Source organism: Falco biarmicus, chromosome 6, assembly GCF_023638135.1.
Source record: "Falco biarmicus isolate bFalBia1 chromosome 6, bFalBia1.pri, whole genome shotgun sequence".
In the NCBI taxonomy this organism is placed as follows: domain Eukaryota; kingdom Metazoa; phylum Chordata; class Aves; order Falconiformes; family Falconidae; genus Falco; species Falco biarmicus.
In genome coordinates, this window is record NC_079293.1 from 74473002 (window position 1) to 74500651 (window position 27650).

The following is a 27650-nucleotide window of genomic DNA, read 5'->3' on the forward strand; positions in this document are numbered from 1 at the left end:
GTACCTAACAAAATAAATGCCATGGAGGCTTGTTTCGTTAGGAGAAGTTTGCTCTATTAGAAGTCATTCAGAAAACGGCTCTGCAGGCTTATGATACACTTAAGTCGCAGAATTTCCTCATTACAGGGGACAAATGAAACATGCCATGAAAAGCATCTGTTTTCATCAATGATAAAGAAAATCTAGGATGATTAGCACAGATTGAGGCCTCAGAATATCCTTAAGTTCACTGAAGTCAATTGCATTGTTGGGATATGCAAAGAAACCCCCAAAGGGACAGGAGGGTTGAGAAAGACCTAACTTCAATGAATGGGAAGGAAGCCAAATAACAGTGGGGTCTGAAATATAAAGACCTGGGAAGGAACTTCTTTCTTCTTTTTAATGTTATCAAAGTGTCTTAAGTACATTAAAGAGCCTGCTAAATAAGCAAGTCCTTTTTTACTTCTCAAACAACAAGTTGCAAATTCCCAGGTAGAAACCCCTGATGGTGAGAAATGAGAGAAGGCTTATTTGCAATATGTAAGGTTTGAATTGTTTATCCTAATCTATACAGTATACCAGCAGTACCTTCCAGAATTGTCCAGAAGTCACTTTAGCAATGGAATTAATTAAACATTTAACTCAGTTTTGCTATTTAGGCTTTATGTTCTGTCATCAGAGCAACCACATCTCTGTAAGCAGAAAAATAAATGTCTTACTTGCATGGAGCCTGTCAGATCTCTGGAATGGTTTCTTCCCCAACCCTGGCAAGGAGTTATCGAGCTTAACGGAGGAAGAGGAACTGGAGGTGGAGTTCTGAGGGCTGCTTGACTGTCCATCTGACTGCTTTCCTTCCCAAGCTGCACAAGAAATTGAAACATTTAAAACGGGAATGTACAAAGGCATATTACATGAGACATCTGTTTGGACTGAAATAAGGATTCTTTAACATGCACACCCTAATTCTAGAAGCTCTGGGACCAGTACCTGTAGGATACTTGTATTCCTTTGTTGTTGTAGCACTTAGTTCCCAACAGGCTGGAAGTAGAAGACCCCTTTGTAGCTATCCAGACTATTGCAAAATAAAAGGATGGACAGCTGTTGCATTTGTGGTTTGAGTCTGACTCCCACTTAGTCCCACCTTATTTCTTGTCTACATCCAATCCACTAATGATTTTGTTAAGACTTCCTTCCAGCAAGATTTAGTTTCTGTTTGAGTTCACTGTGGGGAAAAATCTCTTCATACTTACGTGTACTTTCTGAATTTTAAACTACTATTGTGGCTTTTGTTCTTTTAGACCACCCTCAGTAATTCCTCCTCCTCTTTCAAATACTCAAGAGATATTTTCATGTCCTCCTCCAAAGTCACTACTTTGCCACACTAGACAGATTTCACCACTATGATGTCTTCTAACAAATCACTGCCACCCACATTCTCTTTTGTATAGCAGTATTTTTTCTGCTGGTGGGGAAGAGCTTCTTCCCTAGATTCTCACTGCCTTCCTTTCCCTCCTCTTAAGTGAGATGAACTCAGAACACAAGATGGTCTTCCCTCCGCTCTCTTTAGGTTTATGCGTAATAACAGAAACTCACTCAAGTTTGGAAAATTACTTAAGTCCCATACCTCGAAAGAGAAACTCCACAACACACATGATCAAGTAAAAAACTGAACACTGGCTCTGATTAATGACTTGCATTAATCAAGTCCTTCACCCAGTCTGCTAGCTTTGCTTCCCATGTGCCCCTCTTTCTCTTTCTCTCTGCCTCAATATATCCCACTGTCCTGGCTGTGAACTATTCCTATGTACTACCACATGGATAGGAGGGAAAAAAAGAACTTCATGAAGTATGATGAGAAAACAAAGCCACTCACATTGCCATAGCATTCAAAGACTTCTACAGTAATCAATTTACAGTCCAATGGGGGGCTGCATGAGCACACACAGTTCCTACCCTAAAACGGTCGAGTAAGGTCATAGCATAACCTGAGGAATACGGCTTTCCTGAGACCACATGGAAATGAGTTCGATCCTGAACTTCTTTCTGTCCCTCACAATCTTTAAGGCAGGAAAGCTCACATGGCTTGATGCTGGCATGGATAGATACAAACTCTTCAGGAAAGATAGGCAAGGAAGATGAGTCAGAAGGTTGCCTCTACCCATACAAGTCTGTGGGACAACATGAGTTGAACCCAAGGGACCTGGGGGAGCCCACCAGTGTCCTTAGAAGACCTCTCTCTACCGTCATTGAAAAGAAATGAAGATCATGGGAGATTCCTCACAACTAAGAAAGGAAAACGTTGCACTCACCTTCAAAAAGGGCCAAATAGACAATGTGAAAACAGACAGAATGGTTAGCCTCACTTTTCTCCCTGAGAAAATCATGGAGTGACCCCTCTTGGAGCACATTTCTGGGCACACAAAGGACATAATGATGGTAAGATGATCAGAGGGCTGGGAGCACCTCTCCTAAGGCAAGCTGGGAGAGCTGGGGTGGCTCAGCCTGGGGAGGAGAAGGCTGCGGGGAGACCTTAGAGCACCTGCCAGTGCCTAAAGGGGCCGGCAAGAAAGCTGGGGAGGGGCTTTGGGCAAGGGCAGGTGGCGATGGCACACGGGGGAATGGCTTTACCTGAGAGAGGGGAGATGGAGATGAGAGATGAGGAAGAAATTCTTCCCTGTGAGGGCGGCGAGGCGCTGGCCCAGGCTGCCCAGAGCAGCTGTGGGTGCCCCATCCCTGGCAGGGCTCAAGGCCAGGCTGGACGGGGCTGGGGGCAGCCTGGGCTGGGGGAGGGGGCCCTGCCTGTGGCGGGGGGGTGGGAACTGGATGGTCTTTTAGGTCATAAGGTGCCCTCCCACCCAAACCATTCTGTGATAATCATGACTGGAGTTACCACGGATAAATGGACTTACTGTGGGCAAATCACGGTAAGTCACCAGCCTAAATGATATCTGCAATCAAATTACTGGATTTGTGGACAAGGGAAGAGACTTGGATGCCATTTACCTTGACTTCAGGCAAGGCACTTGACATCATGTTCCACCATACTGTACATGAGCTGGGACATTAGGGGCTGGATGGGTGGACAACCAGAGAGGTAAGCAGCAGGTGAGGTGGCCAGGCTCAGCCAGCCATGCTCACACCATGCCTGGAGGCTGGCAACAAATTAGTGCCTCAGGGCACCGGTCCTGGTTCCCATTTTTATTTGGGGGAGGCAACAGAGCACTTGCTCAAGTTTGCAGGTTAACTCCAAATTTGCAAGGACCAGTCAACACACTCAAGGGCAGAGCTGAGCCAGGCTAGAGGAAGGGGCCAGCAGGTACCTTACAAGGACAGACGCGAAGTCCTGCCCCAGGCAGGAAGAGCCACTAGCAGTGATACAGGCTGGGGGCAGTTCTGCTGGAAAGGACCCGGGGGTCCTGGGCAGACATAAGCTGAACTTGTGCCCTGACACCAAAGGCCAACAACATCCTGGGCTACAGGACCACAGCCAGCAGATCGAGGGAAGCGACTGCCCCGCTCTGCTCAGCGCTTGTTAGACCACACCTTGATTCTGCGTCCTGTCCCAGGGCCTCTAATGCAAGGAAAAAGCCAGGAGCGAGCTCAGCTGAGGGCCACCAAGATGCTCAGGGGACAGCAGCACTTGCCCTGTGAGGAGAGACTGAGGGACTGGGGCTTCTTCAGGATGGAGAAGAGCAAAGGTTGAGGAAGACCTGGTAGTCAGGGAAGCCAGCGGGAAGATGGAGCCAGGCCTGTCACCGTGGTGCATGGCAGGAGGATGAGAGAACACAGGCAAGACTCAGCCAGGACATAAGGAAAAAAATTTCTCCCCACCAGAGAGCAGGAGCCCAGAGAGGTTGCGTCATCTCCATCCTTGGGGATTTCCAGGACTGGCCAGAGCCCTGAGCAACCTGGTGGAGGCTGAGCTGCCCCTGATCTGAGCAGGAAGTTGGACTGGAGACCTCCCGAGGTCCCTACCAACATGAATGATCCTATGATTCTAACATATTTGCAGAGCAGTACTAGAAATGCTGGATAAGTTGACAAGCAGAATGTACAATACTTTGCAACCGCAACATAGCAGCAAAATACAGGAAAGTGAAAAACACCAACCAGTAACAAAAACTTAATAGAGATGCTGGAAGTAAGTAGTTTACCCGTGATTGAAGTGGATGTGGCAATAGTTTAGGAAGTGTGAAACCGAAATAAGGAGAGAAACCGATATGCTGTGACCACCTGGCCCAGGGGCCTGACATGCAGTGCCTGGGAAGGACCAGACAGCAGGCCTCCAGCAGCAGTATCCTGGCCACACTCAGGAAAGGCAAAAGCCTCATTAGAATCACAAAAAATAAAGACATCAAACAATAGTTTAAGTAGTCTAAGTGACATGAGTGTGGATTACTTACTCCATTAGTCTATTTTAATAATGACTCTATGTTAGCTAACAATCTTACAAAATATCCTACCTGTTTCAGTCCCTCTTATGTCTCCCCTGTTCCTACTTCCCCAAGTGAAGATGCAGTTCCTCCTGGGGCAAGAAGCTCAGGAGATGAGGTTCTCGCAGAACGGTATCTGCCTGCTGCGCTAATGAATCATTCAGGTTTAATCCCAGTTAGCAGAGAAATTAAAAAAAGTCTTTTAAACCATAATTTTATCTAAAAACTTCATACACCCAGCACTGCATTTTCTTAATACCATCATGGGAAATATGTAATGTTATACTGGATTAATTTTAGCTTCCTTCTCAGACCACACCAGTCTAGGTGTAAAGGGCACAAGTGCCAGTTCAGGACTGCATTTCTAACAAGGAAGATGGTATTAACCTTTTTCTCCTTAACCTTTTTGAAAGGGTGTGAACTACAGAGCTGCCTGGGAACAACAGGCAACCTCATCAACTGTTAAGTACTTACTCTGCTATTAAATGATGCATGAAGTACAGCTGATAAATAAGCCTGTTCCTTTCAGTCGGATATATGGCGCATAGCCGCAACCTTGCATATGGCTGAACAGATGTTACAAGAAACATTCCAGCAGTACATAACCAGCAAGCCAGGACAGACTGGTCTAGTTTTGGTTTGGATTTGTTCAGCACTACTTTGAAAGGGAGAATAAACAAACAAACTAAAACACAGAAAGAATTTGATACTAAAGAAACTCGGCACGAGATGAGGAAACATCTCCAGTTGTTATGTAAAAGACAGTAGGGGGAAGCAATCAAACAACCTGCACTGTGTCCATAGTGGATAGGACAGGAAATCTTGGGTTCAAACCCAAGGAAGCAAAAAAAAGATTCTGATCAGAGGCTAAGAAAAACATTTTATGGGTAAAGTTAAAGCAGGAAGGGCAAGACTTGCTGGAAGTTTCTGGCCTTTGCGTCAGCGCATCTCTCGGAACAGACTGAAGAAAACATCTGTCAGGATTGCATCATAGATCCTGCCCTGCAGAAAGGATGCGGACTAAATGTGCTCTCAAGGGTGCTCCTAGGCCTGTTTTCTGAAGGCTTTATGAGATTTCTTAACCTGACCAGTGAATTTCAGCTAAACATTCATGTAATTACACCAGGAATATGCAAAAGCAAAATGTTTTTCACGCTAATATTGTCTTATTGCTGTTGTATAATCCTCTCTGGCTACTTCTATACCAGTAAACGGAACAGTGACACTGGGCATTCCCCTGGCCCAGAGAACAACTGGCACAAACTAGCTTTGTTCACATCCTTATGCTTCCCGTCTCCCCGCAGCAGGGCTGACCACAAATTAAACTGCCTGCAGGGAATGACGTCTGGCCTGTGCTACACACTGAGCTGTGCCAAGTATTGCCTAGGAGACTGCTGGCTTGTCCCGAGTCAAAGCTGCGTCAGGGAATTTAGCAGAATGGATTGACTGAGTGCCAGTTCTTGTGCCCAGTACTTTGGCAATGACTGACTTGGTAGCAGAGATGCAGCTTCTCTCTCTCCCCACACGCAGTTGTTTCTTGTTCTAAGCGCAGGCTTGTTGGCTGAAGGACTGACCGTTTGGAAGAGGAATTTTTGGGACTGGAATAAGAATAATGAAGGAACCTCTTCTTTCTGTAAGGTAACAGGCTGGTACTACCTGTGTTATCACGCTTTACCAAAAAATCATTTTTAAGAAGAAAAATAGCTTAGGATTTGGGATTGGAGATGTAGTTTTGTTGTGATCTGATTATTTCCTCTCCCTTTTTTAATTTCTTTTTGGTTGTGTTCTCTCCTCTTCCCCAGGCCTTGACTGCCAGTCTCAGCAACTCCATCTGTGAAAGAACACCTGACAGAAGTCTTCCACAGCGAGCATTCTTGCTGCATCTTCCTCAATAGTTACATTTTCATGATCACCATCTTTCCGAGATAAATCAGGGCCAGTAAAGTAAATCAAGGGTGAAGGATGGAAAAAAAGGGTAATTATTGAGGGGGAGGGAGTTTCTGTCTCATAGAAGTGCCTGAGTTTGACAAGCAGCACAGCATTTTACCCATGATAATTAGTGTAACAGATGGGGTATAAGGCCAGGGACTTCAGAAGTACACAGGGCTTAGACAGGGACTGTGCACGTGTTGCAGAAGACTGTGAAGCAGGATCAGAATCAGCAGGGCTGTGAAGCAGAGGAGGAGATCGTTGGTTTTTGGAAGAGATCTCACCCTGAAAAAGCCAGCCCTCTTCCTTTTGTACACACACTGCTGATCCTGCTCCTGCCTCTCTCACTGCTATGCCACGTATACTAACCCTGTGTACCTAAATTCTGTTTGCTTCTCAGGTCCCAACACCCCGCTCCATTACACCTGCAGGACTTCATGCCAATGAATGGCCGAGTGATAAAAGAACAGGTGTGATTCACTGTACAGAAATATAAAGTGATATACAAAAAGAACAGCTCCCTTAACCTTACAGATGTACTGTTGGGCCCTAAAATAGATAATCACAACTCAGGAAAGAGTCCCAGACTGAAAAGTTCTAGGGAAATGCCTACTTTTGGCAGGGTCAAAAAAAGCAAACTGAATGCTAGGAGTTGTTAAGAAAAGATGAACAAAATATAGAATGAAAAAATGTTACTATACAAATTCAAAATGCATCTTGCACCCTGCATACTGTGTACAGTTTTCATTCTCTATTGCAAAAAACACATAGCTTTCCATAAGAGGAATGAGAAAATAATAGTAGATTTCTCCTCAGATTGAAAAAGAGATGCCTACAGAAGTCATGAGTGGAAACATTGTTGAATAAACAACAGTTGTTCACTGCCTGTTTGATAATTAGGAGACATCAAGTAAAGGTATAAGGAGCCTGGCTCAAAAAAGCCCCAAAATGAGTAGTTTCTACAGCATGGTGTTTGCCACGAGGCATTTACAAAGTCAACTTTCCCATCCACCAGGTTAGGTAAATCCACTGAAGAAAATCCCACCCAGTCCAAGAAATACAAAGACAACTCCTCCTGCTTTGGAGGATCCCGCACACTACTACATGCCTACCCTGCTTTTACACACTCCTCAATGCAGGTGCTATCAGCAGTGCAGGGCCCAGGTCACCAGGCCAAATGTTTTTGATTTCATGGCAGACATCAGACCAGTGGGTCTATAAATACCAAAAAAGCAAATGGATGTTTTAGTGATGGTAGGATGGTAGAGAGCCACTACTTGTAATGCTTACAGATGACTTGACAAATTGTGGATTCATAAAATAACTGCGTTATCTGCAAAGTCATTTACCTGTACAACAGGAAAATCAGTCTATACAAACACAGAGGCATTTTCTGCATCTAAAAGAAACCAACTTGAGCCACGCTTACTGAACCAGGAGCTTATAATGGAAATCAGTTACACTGAAAAGGATTTAAAGAAAACTAGCTAGAAGTAACTACCAGGAATTTATGGTAGCTAGCAAAACGCTGCTGCTGGTAAAGGTGCTAACGCGCTGTTGAATGAGCAAGAGAAGAGCAGTGACCTCATTAATTTCTAATGCAGCGTAAGTGCTGCAACTCTCTCGGGGATCTTTCAGATCAGAACGTACATTCTTTAGAACAAGACATGAAAGCCACACTACAGAATAAGAAGCTACTTCGGAAAAAAAATAAATACTAAAAGAAACACCATCTTGTTTGCTTAGCCATGAGAAGCACCTGACCACAGCGTACAGGCAACTACAGGGGAAGACATCACAGAAAGCAGCTATTTAATCACACAATGGCATAATAAGATCTATTCAAGATCTATTCTTAACTGAATGCATTCCTAATAAAAATCAAAGCCAGGAAAAGAGAAGCCCGACTATTTCAGAAACAGAAAGAACGCCATTTGAAAAGAACACTTTCTTCTCATCCCCTAAGAACAACAAAAGGCAAGTTGAAGAGAGACAACAGTAAAAGAACATATAGTGTCACTGCCACGTACCAGACTTTGCAGGTGTGGAGTCACTGGCTGCCTTGACGGCCTTCAGAAGGACGTGCTGATTAGACGACACAGGCATGCCTGCTCTGCATTGCTGCTGCTGTTGCTTTTGCTGCTGCTGTTTCAAGGCCTGGGGAAGAGGACAGAAGAACAGAACCAAAAAGAAATTGAAAATGTTCTTATAAATCATTAGTACACAGTACAAACTGCTTTTTTTACAGCAACTGATAGCTGATTCTAACTATGTCAAAAGTTCAAAACAACTTTCAAAACACACTCAGTTTGCGTGGGACACTGACACTGTCTATTTAAATATGATACTGTCTATTTAAATACACTACTACAAATAGACAGATTTTCTACCTTTGCATCTAAAGCAAAATGTTAATGGATGCAGAACATTTTAAGTTGTGTTGTTTCATGAAAAAAAAAAAAACCAAAAAACCCCAACGCTCTAGAGAATGCAAAGAGAAAGGATTCCAAATCTGGAGCTGGTTCAAGAAGTAATTATACAAATAACTTCAAAGTAAAAGTACCATCATGTAATTCATTTCTGTCTCCTGGAGAAGCAAGTAGTAACTTACTAAAAACCTTCAACAGAGACACTACCCATTAGGCAAGACTTTTGTAATAGGACAGTAACAAAGATTAAGACACTAAAGGGAAGAAAATATAATTCTTTGTTTCCGAAAAGACTGCTAAGGTACCACGATACAGTCTAAAAGGCACAAATGACTAAGACACGGAAGTAAGAAGGCATTTGGTGAAACTGCAGCATTTACCCAAACCAAAGTGTCTGTTTTCAAAAAATGAAAGCCAAACCCAAATAAATTTAACAGCAGAATAAATTTCAACATATCAAGTATACCACGGAATCTCATACTAAGTAGTAACAGGAAATCTGTGTTGCATATATACAAATGAGTGGGACCATTAACACCTTACATAACAGCAACAACAATACTGTACCTAGAACTAGGCGAGAGACTAAAAGTAGGCAGGAACCTGCAGAATCTGCTACAGGAGGAAAACAGCCGAGAGACTGACTTTCAGTTTGTAAAGACACAAATGAGGAAGACTGACAAGAGGATACGGATAATGAACAGACACGTTAGAACCCTATTTTATGATTTATGAAATAGTTCTTATTTAGCCATCCATTTCTACCACAGGTTAAAAAAAAATTCAGCAAACGGAAACAGGAAAATTGAATATCAGTAGGAAGAAGTAACCTCTGCAATATGCAATTAACCTCTTATTATTGAGGTCAAAGGCTTTTAAAAAAAAGAGATCTAGAAAGAGAGACCTGGCATTCATACAAGTAACAAATCTATAAACAAGTTCAAGAAAGCTTTTACAAATTCTTCTTTGAAGATAAACCACAGGCAACAGTGAATATCAAGAAAGCACTAGACTGCGAAGACTACTAGTATGTTCAGGAGGCTGTGCAAATGCTGTACTGCCATTATGCGAATCACTTCAAATATTTAAGGTTTCGTATATTCAATTCATCTGCTATTCTGTACGTCATTTATTGCTGCATTTATCTCAGCTTAAGTAAAATAATTCTCCTTTTGTTCATTGTGTCACCTCAGTTCTTGGTCATGCAGCGCCCAAAGTGCCCACGCCAACGGTGGCTGAGGCATGTGTGGGAAGAGGAGGAAAAATTATTCATTAGATATCTCTTTTTAAATACTGTGTCAGCTTTGCACTTACGTTCTTGGTTATAAATGTTTTGAGGTTTCTTGAATCTAAATTTATATTGAGTCCTGTCATAATCATAGAATAACTCAGGCTGAAAGGGACCTCAGGAGGTCTCCAGTCCAACCTCCTCCTCCAGTCCAAACTCCACCAGGTTACTCAGGGCTCTGGCCAGTCTTGGAAACGCCCAAGGATGGAGATGACGAAACCTCTCCAGGCCCCTGCTCCACTGCAGGGCTGCCCTCATGGGCATAAAGCTTCTCCTTATGTCCTGTTCTTCCTTATACTTTTAAACTTATGCCCGCTGTTCCTCACTGTAAACCAGGCCCAACTCTCTGTAACACTCCACACCAGGCAGAGTTCCCCATAACACCCTATACCAGGCCCAGCATCCCTCAGCTCCCCTATAACAGCACCAGGCCACCTGTAACGCCATACACAATCACAGAATGGTTTGGGTGAGAATGAACCTTGAGGACCATCTAGTCCCACCACCACCCTGCCACAGGCAGGGACCCCTCCCCCCAGCCCAGGCTGCCCCCAGCCCCGTCCAGCCTGGCCTTGAGCCCTGCCAGGGATGGGGCACCCACAGCTGCTCTGGGCAGCCTGGGCCAGCGCCTCGCCGCCCTCACAGGGAAGAATTTCTGCCTCATCTCTCATCTCCATCTCCCCTCTCTCATGTAAAGCCACTCCCCCCGTGTGCCATCGCCACCTGCCCTTGCCCAAAGCCCCTCCCCAGCTTTCTTGCCGGCCCCTTTAGGCACTGGCAGGTGCTCTAAGGTCTCCCTGCAGCCTTCTCCTCCCCAGGCTGAGCCACCCCAGCTCTCCCAGCCTGTCCCCACAGCAGAGCTGCTCCAGCCCTCTCAACATCAGACCCCGCTCCCCCCTAACACCCCATGGAGGTCCCCGCTCCAGCAGCTCCAGCCATGCAAAGCCCCACACTGTCAGGCCACCTCTATCAGGTACCAGCTGATCAGGAAAGCTCTAACTTCTCCACACCCACCGATCAGGTGGCAGCTTCCAGGCTCCACACAGCTGCGGAAGACTCTGGAAGCAGCGGAGCGTCTCCCCAGAGCCGGGAAGGCAGCAGCCCCCCCAGCACCCCCCAGATTCCCCCTCTGTGCCCAGGGGCTCAGTGTTGGCCTTCTGTTGGCCTTGAAGCTGTCCCCTGTCCTGGCTGTGCCACCCTCCGTGGAGGGCAGGTGTCCCTCAGCCCATTTGCACAGCGGGCCGCTCTGAGGCAAACCCCGCCGCTGAGGGCGGAAACCACCACTTAGTTCTACAGAGCTGAAAAAGGGCATAAATCAAAATGGCACCATTCAGGCTCATCAGCACTTCCTTTAACCGCAATTAAAACGAAGACCTTATGTCCCCAGCTGTGCTCCTCCCTGTCAGCTCCACCGTGGGTGACAACAGGGACAGCAGCAGGAGCTGCTCCTAAGCACCCACCTTCTTGCTCTGCACCTGCCTACAGTCCAATACCGATGTTAAAAACCCACGGGGATGCACCTAGTGGGGAAAAGAAAAGCTGTATTGTACAGCTCCCTTCACATAAAAGGACAGCTTTTGTTAAGTGCAGCCCAAACCAGTCCCTGGCCATCTGCATGGAACAGATAAAAGTGTAATGGATAAAGATGGAAGCCAACGGTATAAACCTCATCAGAAGGAGACGGTGTAATTTCTAATATTAAAACACCATGATGAGATATGGATCAAGGGAAGGGATCCTTCCCCTCTGCCCAGCCCTGGAGAGGCCACCCCAGGAGCGCTGGCTCAGTGCTGGGCTCCCCAGCCCGAGAGGGGCACGGCCAGGCTGGAGAGGGTCCAGCGAGGGGCCACCAAGATGCTGTGGGACTGGAGCCCCTCTGCTCTGGGGCAAGGCTGCGGGAGCTGGGACTGCTCAGCCTGGCGCAGGGCAGGCTCAGGGGGTTGGATCCGTGTCCATAAACACCTGCGGGAGGGTGCCGACGGGAAGCAGGCAGCTCTGCCAGCGGTGCCCAGTGCCAGGACCGGAGGCGACGGGCACAGGATCAGAAATTCCATCTGAATACAAGAATCACTTTTTTTACTGTGAGGGTGACCAAGTGCTGGCACAGATTGCCCAGAGAAGTTGTGGAGCCTCCCTCCTCAGAGGTATTCAGAAGCTGTCTGGACACAGCCATGGACAACTGGCTCTGAGTGACCCTGCTTGAGCAGGCAGGTTGGACCAGGGGGATTCTTAAGGCTCCTTCCAATCCCCACCAGTCTGGGTTTCTGTGAATTCTGATGGCATTGGGATGACCACTCAAGCTAAGTAAGGATGAGACAAGGTCAGTGGATTGGAGAGGATCAGAGGAACATATTAGAGTAGTACCTGCATTTTCCATCGACAGGTGAGAAACTGCTCATTTTTCTGGATTTGGATTATAAATTAAATGTGGTAGGGTTTTGTATCAGCAGACACTCACTGTAACAAAGGGGGTTTCTGCCCATCATTGTTTTATCTTTATGGCAGGATGAGCACTGACATGCCTCTGCCAATCCTCTAACCCAGGATTTTTCCCAACAGTGGTGAGGAATGCAGCCATCTGCTTGCTTACTGTACTGTGTAGTGATGGCACACCAGTGTACACCGTATTATTCAGCTGGACTTTACAGTTTTAACTCTGATGTGTTTATGAACTAAATCCTGATCCTTATTTCTTAAAGAACCCGATACTTATTGTCAGCATAGTGGCACCATGGTGTTTCAGGATTAAAAGTTCTTACTTAGAAGTCTGCTCTCTCTTCCCTCCAGTAATACAACAATTACTGAGCACTTAAGACGAGAGGGATGAATCCAACCAGCTTTCTTCTCCAGTGCACACTAGCAAATAATCTGTCACAGATATAAAAATATGAAAGCTTTCTTCAATTCCCATTTCACTCAGTAGCTTATGTTTTTCCTACTACTCTAAACCACTGCTGTCTCCTTCCTATCTGTATTAGCTCATTTTATCTACTTTCTATAACTTTTCCTGACCACAGTGGCAACCATGTTTAGGAAGAGGTGGAAGATGCGATATTGGGTCAAACCAGCAGAATTCCACTGGAACTAAAATTAAGCAAAGGATTAGGCACGCCATGGTCTTAGTTTGATCTAAAGCTAGAGCAAACTTAAGTAAGGTAAGTTAGAACAATTGAACGGTAATGGTGTTCTTCGGCAACGGCTTTTTTTCCTATGCAGCTAGAAGGCAAGCAATTCACTATGCTACAATTTGATGGCCTACTCCGGGACGTAAGAATTGAGTTCAGGGAGAAGAGCTGTTGTGGTGGAAGATGATGACCACCAGAGACAGCTTTTTGCCCTGCAGACAGCTGCAGAACTGTGAAGTACAAACAGGTATGCTATGCAGACATCAAGGCCTCCATGTGGTTCCCCATTTCTCTTTCAGGGTTCCTGATATTTTTCCCCCAAAATGAATGAGATTAACAGTGACACTGAGAACACTGTCTAAATTTTGGATCTCGTTGGCTCTGACGTATTTCATTACATTCAGAGACAATGCTGCAATAAGGATACTTAGGAAATAGACATCTCAGGATAAGAACGTTGCACTGGAAGAGAGAAAGAGGGGAATGAATAAAAATGGCGAGGGAAAGTCTGTGGGAGCAAGAACATGGGGAATTCTGACATGAAAAGCAGAAAATTATTAGGCATGTAAGGACAGAGGCTAGGAAGAGAGAAGCAGATGGAGCATGGGTTTGGAAATGGTGTGTGGGTTTGCCCAGAGGTCCCTTCCAACCTGAGATTCTGTGAAACAGGAACCTACAGACCAGAGAAAATGAAGAGGGAGCTGCTGAGCATGAGAGGGGAAAGAACTGTTTGTAACAAGCCCTGAGCCTGTTTGATCACTCTCTTAAAAGAGAAAAGCCTTTGCGGATGTTGGTGAGAAATGATTGCCAGCCAGGCTTAAAGAGGGATGAGAAGGGAAAAGCAAAGAGTATAATTAATATCTTGCTGAATTAGCGAGAAGCAATTTTCTGAGGATTCAAATGAAAGTGGAAGCTTGACTCTCAACTTCAGAAGAAAATCTGCTTAAAGTCACAACACAATCTCACTTCTTTATGGCAGCTAGCAGCAAGCAACATCATACTAACACTGATGCTTCTGTCAAGAAACAGCCAAGTGGGAAAAGAAAGAAAAGAGAAGATTCCCTGAAGCTGGCATCTCATTTTGACATCAGCTGAGCTCTCTCCTGCTGGAAACAAAGCTCCAGTTTATACAGCTGCCTTATCTTCTCCTGTAATATTCTCCTCAGCAATATGCCCTAATTAGGTCCTTCTCTCTCACTGCAGATCCTTTTCCCAAGGCCACAAGCATCTCTGGTAGCTGAATGCCATCCTGAGTGTTGCTTCTCAGCTGGAAAAAGTCAGGAAAACAGGCTGGGCTGGAAAAGGTACATCGTATCTGGAACACATTGTGATTTCATCTGCGTGTGACAAGCTTCCATAATCCCTGGACTAGCACCTCCTCTGCAACTTGATTCATAACTCCTTACAGATTTTTACTTTACTAAGGAGTAAATCTAACCCTGATAAAGCATTTCCTTTCTGAGTTTCATGGAAAATTAAACAATGCAGTTGGGGAAACACCTGCAAATAAGATGTGCAGGGGCCTAATTTATCTTGCATTTTTCATTAGGAGAAACAAATCATTTGAAGTACACTCACTCATTCCATCCTGTGTGCACACAATTAACACTGTCTACTCAACAGTCATTCCCCAAGCATGGAAAATAATCAGTCCTCCTCTTTCTCTTTTAACACCCAGTGGAGGTGCAACACAAAGTCAGCGTGCTCTTCTTCCCTCCACATATACATACACACTGCACACAGAGAATTCCTTGGAAGGGAAAGTATGCTGCTAACTCGGGGAAGAAGTCAGTGGATTTAATTCTTTTCCCCAAAACACCTTCCATTTACTAAGACTGTAGAAAGCTAAGTGCACTCATCAAAAGGCTGAGTAAAAGATGCTGTTGCTTTCCACCCATTCTCTAAAATAATTTTAAAAAAGTCCAGATGCTTATGTAGGGAAAAAGCAAAATAACTAAACAGCACAATATTTTGAATCACCTTTAAGACAGAAGGATCTTTTAGCCAAACCTTGTTTACTATGAGACATCCAGGAAGTCCTGAATTACCTCCCTGCAGACTGCTGTTTCACTGAGAAAAATGATTTGCCAGAGAAATAAATTTATTGCAGTGGTCCCTCAACTCTGTTCCAGACTAGGCTACTTACCTGTTTGAGTGCCTTCTTGCTGTGCTTCTGGGATGAGGAGATGACTTTGCCTGTCTGGATGGAAGGTGATGGGCAGCTTGACTGAGGAGAGGATGTCTGTGACAGTCTAGATGATACTACAAGAAAAAAAAAAAGAAAAAAGTATACATAATCTGACCTTTATACATTTGCCTGCAGCATGTTAACCAGTCCTTACCATTTCAGATCACCCCATGAGGCTCGTAACAATTGCACCTCTAGCAAATGTTACTTCTTGCATGAACAATCATTTCTACTTCCTCCCCACCACAAAGGCAGCTGTTTTCCTCTGAAAGCCAACAGCAATTCCTATGACCAACTGCAGTTTCTTCCTCTCTTGTCCATCTCTTTTTTTATTCATCTTGTAAATAGATGCTGCCAAACAACACTGCAGCTTGGGAAAAAGCTTCAGGTTTACACGGTTTAGCCAATTCAAATCCAGCTGAAACACAAACACAGGCAATGGCTGTCTTCATGTGGAATGACCTGTGGTCAGACACCTAACTGATAACAGTTTCTGGTCAGATTAAATCTGAATCCCACACAAGAGTGGAAGATAAATTACAGGTAAAGGAAGTGGAACTTGACTATCACTTGCTCCGTTTTAAAAAGAAATATGGGAATATGCAGGATATCCCAGTTAAACATATATTCTCAGTGGATGAGCCTAGACACTTAAGGAAATCTAGTCCTAGCCATATGGAGCCCTAAAGCAAGGGTTTTAGTTTCAGGTGATTTAGACTTTTAAACGGTCTCGTTTACAACCAGCAAACCAGGGACAGGAATTAAATAACAGCTGGTCATGTAGCTTGGATATACCCATTTGGCACAGGATACTCAAAATACTCGGCAGCAGGGCGATGGGTACATGTCCAGCCAGGGAAATCACTCGGTCCCGGTCTCTCATAATCACCGTTTTGCCTCTGTTGTCTTGGCAAACACATACTATACTGGCCAGTGGCCCAGTTTAACCCACTGCATGTACCTACGTAAAAAGCCAGGTAATCAGCACACTAGGGCTAGTTAAAGCTGTTTAGTTGCTGAGACTGAAATAGTACAACAACAACAAAAAAAAACCAGAGATGACATTAATTAGAATGCCTTACACTGCACGATGGCCATAACAAAGCAAACATTACATATGCATAGCCAAGAACATCAACGAGGTACAGCTGCACCTGCAGTGAACTTTAAAGGTAATCTGTGAGACTGGCTATGGAGGCAGCCAGTTAAACAGAAAACAAATTAGCAAATCCACAGTCTGTGTATCTATATATCTGCACAGGAATTCGCGTAGAGAACGCCTGCTCTAAGATCAAGGAAACAAAGAGTCGAAGAATGTTTGCTTGTGGCGGGGTGGGGCATGACCTCTAGTGTAAAGAATAATAAACAGATTTACACATAAAATACTTAGATTATTGCTTCCTGAAGCAATTAGTTCTAGAATACACAATGCTAAGCCAGTACCTGTCTGCAACAGAAAGGAGTTAAGAGATCATGCCAGCAGCTCCTCATTAACAACAGCCACAGCATGATCCTGTTCTGATTCCACAGAGATAAGGGAAGCTCCCAAAAATAATGCAGTGACCGTAAGCATCAGAAAGCAACATTTCAATAACATACATAGAATTGCTAACAACAAGTTGCAACAAGCAGAATTCTTACATGTGGCACAGACATTAAATAAAAAGAGCAAGTTTTTAAGAAGGCATACACAACTGAGATGAGGTAATATCAGACTCTGAAATGTCATTAAAAACAACAACAATAAAAAGTTATGGTAAGAACCCAGTAATTCAGAAGTCACTGACAAGATTACCATATCCAGATGATACATCCACATGATAAAAGCTGACAGTCGGCACAGCAGGCAGAATTACCCCTTAAAAGGCAAACCATCCCCCAAGACCTGGAAAGTAAAGGTTATATTTGTACTTTGAAATAGCAGTAAGAATGTTTGTAAACTTGCATTTGTCTCCAAATTGGTTAAAATAGCAGTTCAAGAAGAGTAAGATGATGCTGGAAAAGACGACAGCCTGATCAGCACCTGGAGAAGAAAAGCCGATCTCTCCAACTCATTGGAATTTTCTGAACGCATCAATAAAGAGAACTGGAAGAAAAGAAAGTCTGTTGCTAAGAGTTCACTCACACTTCCAGAGATTTTCAACAAAAGGCTTCTAAAAATTATTTGGCTATTGTCTAAAAAACAAAGAATTGGCACAAGCCTGATGTTGGATGGGACAGAAGGCAGACAACAGAACCAAATGGTAATCAGGGAAGAAATCTGCAAAAAATTCTGCAAGGTCATGTACTAAGGAGGGAGCAGTTTAGTGCTTGGTGATAGACTGGAAAGCTGGGAACAGTAAAATATTAACTATTTAGTTTAGTTAGGGTCAGACAGAATTGTGTGGAAACTCAGAGAAATATAGCCAGAGAACAAAAGACCAAATATAAAGTAAATAAAAATATAAAGTAAAACACCAAAAAAAAAAGGACTAAGTAAATTTTTGGAGGAAAACCCCCAAGATATTCATAGGACCTGTAGTGATCTAAATGAACTGCGTCATCTCAGCAAAGGAATCCATTACAGCTGACAGGTGAATGAAAATGGCCAACAAGAGGATGCTACATGTAAGGACAGAAAAATGAAGTATGTAAAATTTTTACAGGGTATTCACATTGATTGTCTTGCATACTGTTGTGCTGATCACACATGGTCCACAAAATTTAACGGGGTTCAGGAAAGTAAAGAAAATGGTTAAGAACACTGAAAAGAAGTCCAGGGATACTGAGCTATTTTGTATTATTCTCGGAGGAAGGACCATGCGCGAGGCATGCGAAACGAAATGAAGTACCTTCGTGTCTGGGCACCCCATTTCTGTGGGGCAAGTACCGTGCTCGCAGCTGCTGGGCTGCTGTCCTCGCCCGGAAAACCTGTGCTCAGCAGAGCTGTCAGCCTCACGCTTACACTAACCAGCTATGTTCCCAGTCCACCGCCGCTGCAAACACAACCCTCGACCAGCCAAACACTGCGTCCCCGTCCTTGTAAAACTAATCCTTGCTCATAGTTGTGAAACGCGAAGAAAACGTGAATTTGGTTTAACATTTGAAACCCAGGCACAGAAACAGATTGACTGTTACTGGTTTTGAGACATTTGAATAGCAGGAACATAAACCACATCCGCTTTTAAAGCCTATTGCTGCTGAAACTACAAGTTCTGCGGAAAATAGAAGCATCAAGCCAAATACAGACAACTCTTTCTCCAGCCTCCCATTCTGTTCACATTTTAACTTTTATGCTGTCTTCGAACAAAGAAAACTAATCTTTTCAAACCAGGAATGGCAGCACAGCCTAAATGCCACACCTGGGAAGACAGCTTAGCCCTGGAGCTGATACAAATAAAGCTGCATTATGGTATTTTGTGCATTCTCTGACTATGTAAAAGCCCTCGGTACCACAACGGCTGCTGTGTTGGACTGACAGCTGTAACCACAACAGATTCTCAAGCACAAACAAGAGAACTTGAGAAAGCCAACCCAGTCACAGCTGCCTGAGCTCTGCTGCGGGCCCCCAAAGCGAAGGGGGGAAGGATGGGAGGATAAACCTGTAGGAATACACCCCTGGGCCCTTGGACCCAAAAGCTCGCAGAAAGGTTACATCCTTTTAAGAATTTTGCACGCAGCCAAGCAGAGATATAACACAAAGATGTGCACGTGTAGAATAATATTCAGACTCCCATAAGGATGAGGCTTGATAAGCTGAGTTTGTTTCCTGTAGATTTAAACAGATTTTCAGTAAAGTTAGTTCTGTCTTCACTTCAGGCTTTCTTATAATTTGAAAAATATATGGAGCTGAGATTATACCCCTTGATGCCCTGAAATCCTGAGAGCACTTTCGGAGGGCAGCTGCAGAAAAAATTACAGAATGTAAAGCAAGACCTGGGAAAGCCGTGCATCCAGTAAGACACCCCAATTTTAAAATACTCCATGAGTTGCTTTGCACTGTTTCCACATTAATAAAGATTTCCTTGATCAGCTAAAGATTAGGGAAGACTGTGGGCCAGCATGTGACAGAAACGCATCTCAGTAGATTTTGTGAATTACAGTAAATAGAATCCCTTCAACCTCAAGAGGCCCACCCAAGAGATGGGATGGAGACATCACCTTGTGATAAGTGGTAAGGACAGAAACATGACTAAAGGGCAGCAACAAAAAAACTTCGGGCATTTGAGAGTGCTGGCTTGGAGAAGCAATTAAATATATGCATCCACAGCCAGGACAGTTCCAACACTAATAACCCTGTACGCTCGGCCTGAAGTCACTGAGCCAGCTGGTTCATTCATGAGGTTTCATTGCTTCCTGCTGTCGGTTTGGCTGGGAGAGGAGTTTGCCAGGTGAAATGTTAACAGTTCTTGAAGATTAAAGCAGATGAGATAAAGTGGAACATGTGTCAGCCAAACCTCACAAACCCTGATTTGATAGATAAACTAAGAATGGATCCAGTATAGTCCCGTGTTGCAGCTGCAAGAATAAATACTGGAGGAAGATCCGTCTGCAGTCAATTACAGCTTTAATTTGTGGGACAGAGACTCCTTTACACTTGAGACTTCTTACTTGAAACTTAATGGGACACAAGAACATGTCTTCTAAGAAATGAAATTATAACAGAACTTTAATTATGTTAAAAGTCAATTAAGTTAGAAATTTCAGGCTGGCAACATCTGATGACATTTTACAAGGTATTGTGTTCCCTTAAGATTTGCAAACCCTAAACCACTGGTCAATCAATTATCTTATATACATTTATAAAGAAACTGTGCTAAGAGCAGCAAAGAGAAGTAGTAAGATTTATTTAACAATAATTTACTGAAGATGATGAGTGATTAATTCTTTTAGAAAAATTGCAGTACATTGCTGCAAATATTAAATGCAGGATGTAGTCTAGGGACCCCTTCTAATAGAAATAGTAAGACTGTATGGTTTCATCAAGATGCTGCCTTGTGTCTTTCCTTTGCAGAGTCCCACTCAGCTAAGGCTACGGACTTTCTGCTTGACCCTCCAAGATCAAGAAACACATCGGTCAGCCACAACCTTGGCAAGGGAAGCATGATTTGACCACACACTTTAACAGTGTGCCACATCATGCGTTTTCCCAGTGTTTCCAAAGGCAATGATGGAAGGAACACCCCAAGTCTCCTGACATACCATGCACTCTCTGCTGTCACCACCCCACGCACAACTGGTCCACTGAAACTGGACATTAGCCAGTATCCAGCTAAAGTCCACCCTACCACCAAAGAAGCACTAAGACTCGTAAGTCTCATCTGGTGCTAGGTACCGGCACAGTTCTGTACACTGCGTGAGACTAACAGAAAGGTGAAGATGTTAAAAATATTTTTACTTTTTTTCTTTCTTGGGTGTCTCATCTTGCACAGATTATTTACCTTTTAGGGTGTAAAGGTAGCAAGATATTTGTTTGAAATCCCACTGGCTTTCAGTATACATCCACTCACTTGCCTAAGATGATGTTTAATAATAACATTGTGGCTAAAGTTGTCTTTCCCAAACAGTGTCAGATAAACAAGAATGAGAAAACACATGGGCATAGCCGATCCTGCTCTGATGCAGCAAAACTGACTGTACAACTGTAATTAATGTCCCTTTAAGCTCAACATATCTATTAGACTTAGAGAGATGTTTGCTCACTCAGCCAATAATTTACTTTTTTGATTTATTGCCTTATCATCCTTTCTCACTGCAAGGAGCGCAGCTGGCTGCAGGACTGGGCTTTCAGAGCATGGTGCTTTAAGCCAGTGCAGGAAAACACCTGGAGCAGCACCGAGCCAGAGCAGGGAACAGAAAAGCAGAGGGTGATCTTACAGTGAAACAACAGGGATGATGACAGAACTCACACTTTTTTGGCAGGCACTCAGGCTATTCGTAAATCAAGATTAAGATTTTCTTAAACGGATGTAGCAGAAATGACTGCTGGGTTTCTCAGGATTTTTTCAGAAAAGATGCAAAGGACACTGCTGAAGAGAGCAAGCATAAAGAATGACCTTGCATTTATACAATGGTTTTATTTCTGTGACTCCAGAAGAAAATTACTCTTAGGGTCACTTGGCTTAAGGTCAGCCTTGGCAGTTCACTCTACCAAATACTGGCATATGGATATCTTAACTAACATGCTAACTGTTTAACAGCATGAAACAAAATAAAACCACTAAAAATGTGCTAGAAGGAAAAATACATCTGCAATTCTTGGGAGAATTTGGGAGGCAAAATACTTTCAAATCAGAAGGAAAAAGGATGTCAACAGTTTGCAAAACTAGAATTAATCTGACAAGAAGAGTCTTTTGCTTGAACTATGGCTAAAGACAACCCAAACCAACCTACCCAAATACTACTAGCATAAAAACACCACACGGACTCTTGCATTTTGACACTGCAACAGGCTCAATGATATAAGCAAAGGGCACAGCCCTCTGAACTGCTCACACGATGGCTCCAGGAACTGTGGGGTTTTACTGGATCTCTCATCCTTTCTCTTTTGAAATCAGAGCTAATTACAGTTTCAAATATACTATGCAATAAAAGAAGCTTTCATCTTTGGGTAAGTGGAATCAAACTGTTTTGGAGCAATGAAACTGTTCTGCTATATTTATTTACATTAGATAAAAATTCTACCAGGGATAAACACCTTTTTGCTGGGTAACTGCTTCATGAGCATCACCTAACAGACTGCTCTGGCTGCATGCGCTGCAGAGATCACTCCCATCTTATGAATGGGTAACGCATCCTAAGAATTCATTCCACCCATTAAGAGCCTGAAATCCGTAATCCCACTGTCAGCGTAAATGTGATTTATTATTTGGCACAGAAGCAGCACTCTTCTGTACAGTCTTCAGGCATAAGATGTTTACTCTTTGCCTTTAAAAGGATCAAAATGCTGCATGATCTAGACACAAGACCTGTCCCATTGGCAGGCGCTGCTGCCAGCCCTGCTGCCAGCCCTGCGCCTGCTCTCGCCACTCTTGCAGCAGAACACACGGACCAAGTACTCACCTCTGTGTCCTGGCTGGAGCTCAGAAGTGGAAGCTCTACTAGGGTTTTGTCTCTGATTTTGTTTGGGCTTGGGAAAGCATAATATGAAACCAAATTAAAATAGTAGATCCAGAGTTCCTGCTCAAGGGGTTATATGCATTTCTGCGGGGTTGTCTGCCTTGAAATCTACATATTCACAAAGAAAAGGCTGCACTTTACTCATTTGGAAAGAAAGTACACTCAAGCTGAACTAAAAATATAATACCCCCCTCCTCCAACAATGTGCAGTCATAGGCTTAAAATAAAGCAATTTTAAACAGCTAATGGGATCCAGATGTATTACATGAAAAACTTCTAGTGAAAGCCATTAAAACACGTTTTGAGAAGCGCAGAAACGTCCTCAGTTAATCCAATGCCCTTACTTTCTACAGGTATGCAATTTACCAGAATGAGAATGGGAATTTGACCTTAAATTCATGTCAACTTGTCATGTCATGTCAACAACACGCTTAGAGTGAGACCACCCATTTTAAAAAAATGAGTTCTCCCCCGTATGACTGTTCCTTGCTAAAATGAAGGAAGAATTAATGTCCAAAAATACTGTCCAATTGCAACTTCCCAGAGCTCTCCTTCCTGCCCTTACCCCGGGTAAAGCTGAAACTCATACTGCTCTGATGAGGGTCACACATTCCTGTTATCAGATCATGTTTTTATAGACATACAAAAGATCAACTGTTTGCTTCACATGGAGATAACTGGAGTGTTATCTTGCACTGGCAGCTCTGAGAAAGCAAACTGAAGTACTCAACAACTCTGTGTCTGATCGCTCATATGTCTCCACACTTTGGTGATCTCACCTAAGCTCTCTACCCTCTTTCTCTCCCAATTTAAAGCTTTCTTAAGGGTAAACTAATTCATACATGCTTTCTTGCTTACACTGGGCAATTCCTCCACTCTAGCAAAGGACATCAGTTAAATAGTGACAAACACCTTAAAGAAGGGGAAAGAGAAAAGGAAAGACACAGCTCTACACCTCTCTGCTCTAGTGAAGAAATGAAGTTGACACCAAGCAGCTTAACACCATGAGGAATACTTTGTTGGAACACTTAGGGAAATGTCTGACAAGCCGAGCTGCCAACAGCAGCCAAAAGACTCTACATCAAATACTCCAGACACTGCCACCAAAGCCTAGTTTGTGTGTCCACGATGGCTCTCCATCAGAGGGACGCGTCAATGCAGAGTTCTTTGGGATGCAGGACCAAGCACAGCCCTTCAGACTGCCCGTGGTACTCTCCAGCCCAGACACAGGAACGTCCATCAGCATTAGAAACGTTTTAGACAACATCTCTCTCTCATAAAGCCTTATCAGCTATGGAGATCTCCCAGTTAACAAACCCCAGGCTTACCTAAATGACACAGAAGTAGTTCTGGTTTCAGCCTGGGCATGGGGTGGCCACATGACTATGTTATTATTGGCAGTGAACAGCACATCCAGGAACACCAGCCATGGACTGGAAGACCCTGCTGCAGACTGTGTGTGTGTAAGAGGAATTAGAAGTGCCCAGCCCAGCATGCTCAGAATCTAACTACAAAACAAATGAAACTAAAAGAAACAGTAAAAAGAAATACTTGGCAATTTGTACCCCTATCACTTCATAAGCTTAAGCATTTTCAAGTTTTCTGGAGGACAGATGGCAATGACAAAGGCAGACAAAGGCACAGCTCCCTGCGTGTTCCAGAAATCAAATCACAATCATGAAAATGTTCTGAATAGAGGTATTTTACTGATCCAAACAACATTTTTTAAGCTGTTCTACTGGAAGAAAGAAAAGAAATAAAGTATTTTACATAAACTTGTTTAAAAAGTACAGCTGTAAGTGCTAATTACCTCAGCTGACATCAAATTAGCCAACATCAATGAGTCACTCTGTTGTCTGGGGTTTTGTTCTTAAAAACCAAACACTATAGCAGATATGTGCCTTTAGGAAAAAGTCAAGACTATAAGGGCAAGTGATAAACACAAGTTATTCACAACACGCACTATGGTACTCCAGGTAATTGACAGAAGCAATCGTTCATTCCCCCTGCTGAAAAACACCCAACACTCACTGAAAGTCATTTTACAACTGACCTTGGCATCTCAGTATATTACCGCAAAAATTTCAGTGTTTACTTTTTACTTTACCTAAAATACAAGCTTCCTTGTCAAGAACGCTTCTCTCTTCCCTAAAAAATATCTTTAGACCTCAAAGAACTTAGCAGTTCTCCTAAATTTTTCTCCTCTTGGACACTGAGAAGAAGGGAAATTATTCAGGTCAAGGCCAGACGTGTAAAACCAGGAATTAAATTTCACAGTCCATACTGTCAACGCTTACTGCCACAGAACATCCAGGTCCTCATGTTTGTGGCGAGAACACACACATACTTCAGGCCCAGCACTACAGGTCACTGCAAAGGCAGTGGAGAAACCTGTCCCAAACTCATAAACAATCACAGCACCACAGAGCAGTCAGGCTGGGCAGGGACCCCTGGGACCACCCAGCCCACCCCCTGCTCAAGCAGGCTCTCCTACAGCAGCTGCACAGGATCGTGTCCAGGTGGGCTCTGAACGTTCCCAGAGAAGGAGACTGCACAGCCTCTCTGGGCAGCCTGTCCCCGTGCTCCGGCACCCTCAAGGGAAAGAAGTTTTTCCTGCTCTCCCCACGGATCTCCCCGTGCTGCAGTTTGTGCCCGTTGCCCCTTGTCCTGTCGCTGGGCACCGCTGACAAGAGCCTGGCCCCGGCCCCCTGACACTGGCCCTTAAGGTACCTGTGTGCATCGCTCAGGTCCCCTCTCAGCCTTCTCCTGCCCAGGCTGAACAGCCCCAGCTCCCGCAGCCTTTCCTCCTAGGAGAGATGCTCCAGAGGCTTTGTCACCTTCATGGCCCTTCCCCAAACTCTCTCCTGTCTGTCCATGTCTCTCTGGACCTGGAGAGCCCAGCACTGGACCCAGAGCTCCAGATGGGCCCCACCAGGGCAGAGCAGAGGGGGAGGACCACCTCCCTTGACCTGCTGGTCACGTTCCTCCCAAGGCACCCCAGGATCCCACTGGCCCCTTGGCCACGAGGGCAGACTGCTGGCCCATGGGCAACTTGCTGCCCACCAGCACTGCCAGGTCCTTCCCCGCAGAGCTGCTCCCCAGCAGGTCAGCCCCAGCCTGTGCTGGTGTGTGGGGCTGTTCCTCCCCAGGGGCAGGACCTTACACTTGCCTTTGATGGACTTCATGAGGTCCCTTCTCCACCCAACTCTCCAGCCTGCCCAGGTCTCCCTGAATGGCAGCACAGCCTTCTGGTCTATCAACCACTCCACCATACAACACCTGTTCTACTTTGTAAGACCAAAAAATAGAAACACAAGCTGTGAATAATAGTACTAATGAAGAAAAGTTACCCCAGCTTGGTGGAAGTACCATTTTCTTCACAGCCACCTGTCTGATGACCAAAGGCAGCTGGGTGACTCCTGCTGTGAAGTTGGTACGAAGAGGGATCACAGAGAAACACATGCACTCAAAGGCTGATGATGGCCTTGAAACAAAGAGTGAGGAGGATGCATTGCCCCACGAGGAAAAGAAAAATCTTATGTGAATGGTTTTATATGATGATATGAAGTGGGGTGACTGTCTATGTTAAAGCAAGGGAAGACAGGAAAATCTTCCTCTGAGCATACCAGTGTAAGAATTACTTTGAAAAAGGCCAGTATTTCATGATCTCACACCAGAAAACCTTCTACCACTGAAATTCAGCTACTAAAGCTGACAGTTTTGATGTGACCGATACCTAACTGACTGCGTTCACTTTCCTGGTATCCCTCTGTTACTCAAGACTGAACATAGCACCTGCTTCAAGGAGCCTCCAAAATGACCCCTGTCATTCCTTGCAGGTATTCTCTTTCTCTGGATTTCAGCTGATGTGCAGTAGCTAGAGAACAGGTGTCATTTCATTAGGTAGCTCCTTGAGTTGCAAGTCTTTTAGGAGGAAAATTTACAACAGGCATCGAGTTGAGTAACCACAGGTCAGGCAGGGCACGAACCTTGCTGTGCCAGCACCTCCTGCTGTCACATGAGGGCAGAAGCAGCAGCGCATTTCTTCTCCCTCACTTTCCAGGCACTGCAACCAAAAAAGGATCATGAAAGGTATTTCTGTATCCCACGTGTGAAGAAGGAGAGAGATTAATTGTGCAACAGTAAGCCCAGTCAGCAGGTTCACTCCAGCTGTTGTGGCCTGTGAGAGGAAACCTCTGGTGCACAAGCATTTGGCAGCTCTACAGAGACAGTCACTCACAACCTGGCATCCTGCATGCACAAGATACAGGCTTCAGTAGAACTACTTGATACATGCTCAAAAGAAAGGATGGGAATTATAGCATAGCACCTATAAGGCTTGGTGAGAGCAGAAACTGAAGCAGATCTACCAAAAAGCACCAGGCAGCACAACCAGCACTCATCCTTCTAAAACGTTCACCTTGCACCACAGTTCTACAGATTGGCTCAGCAACAGCAACATCAAGAGATAATAGGGAAACCCCTTCCCCCGTACAAACTGTACCGGTGCATTTGCATATATTAGTCACCGCATTCCTAGGAATGCGCTGTTTTAAGAAAAATACAACTGAAATTGCAGTGCACACACACAAAAGGCATCGATGCACTTGCTGTTGAGTACCTTTTCAAGCAGTGCCACATCCCTGAAGAGTTTGTCAGAACCCAAAGCTTTACCTCACAGTATCAAGTATGAGATGCCCACAAAAGTCAAGGGAACTTCTGTTGACGTCATGACTGGTATAATTATATTTTTAATAACAATTTAAGAGAACGCAATCACTATAACTCATTCCGTATGCAAGTATTTCCTCTGAAGAAGTAACAGATCTGGAACTGAAATACACCCTGTACAATTTTGCTCCTTGTAAAGCAACCTCCTTTGGGCAGCATGTGGTTGTAAAAAGCTAGTGAAGATTCTTCTTATGGTTCTTTACAGAATCCTTCAGTAAAATAGTTTCTTTTCCGATTATTACTTGGGACTGCCTACTACTAATACCACAGCATACTGAAGACATACTGTTCTGGCTCAGCAGCGCACATATCTGGAGCACAGCAAGTTCAAAGTACACAAGCAAATGAACAGATCTAAGGGTTTGTTGTCATCAAAAGGAGGCCTTACACCTTCCACCCCAGACAAGCAGCCCCATCCCTTCCCTCAGACTGTCCCAGGACACATCAGGT

At 44.3% G+C, this 27650-nt stretch overlaps 1 protein-coding gene across 6 annotated transcripts in view; it reads right to left on the bottom strand.

Moving 5' to 3' along the window:
* ASXL2 (ASXL transcriptional regulator 2) overlaps positions 1-27650 on the bottom strand; it is a 133530-nt gene that overhangs the window by 25060 nt on the left and 80820 nt on the right. For 3 of the 6 annotated variants that reach the window (XM_056343188.1, XM_056343189.1, XM_056343191.1), the window contains 3 exons: positions 15330-15445; positions 8372-8498; positions 699-839 (listed from right to left, as the gene is read on the bottom strand). In XM_056343188.1, the coding sequence (XP_056199163.1) occupies positions 699-839; positions 8372-8498; positions 15330-15445 (384 nt within the window). Of the gene's footprint in view, positions 1-698; positions 840-8371; positions 8499-15329; positions 15446-15525; positions 15790-18202; positions 18356-27650 lie in introns of those variants that run through there. The other 3 variants (XM_056343192.1, XM_056343193.1, XM_056343190.1) reach the window with 3 other exon arrangements.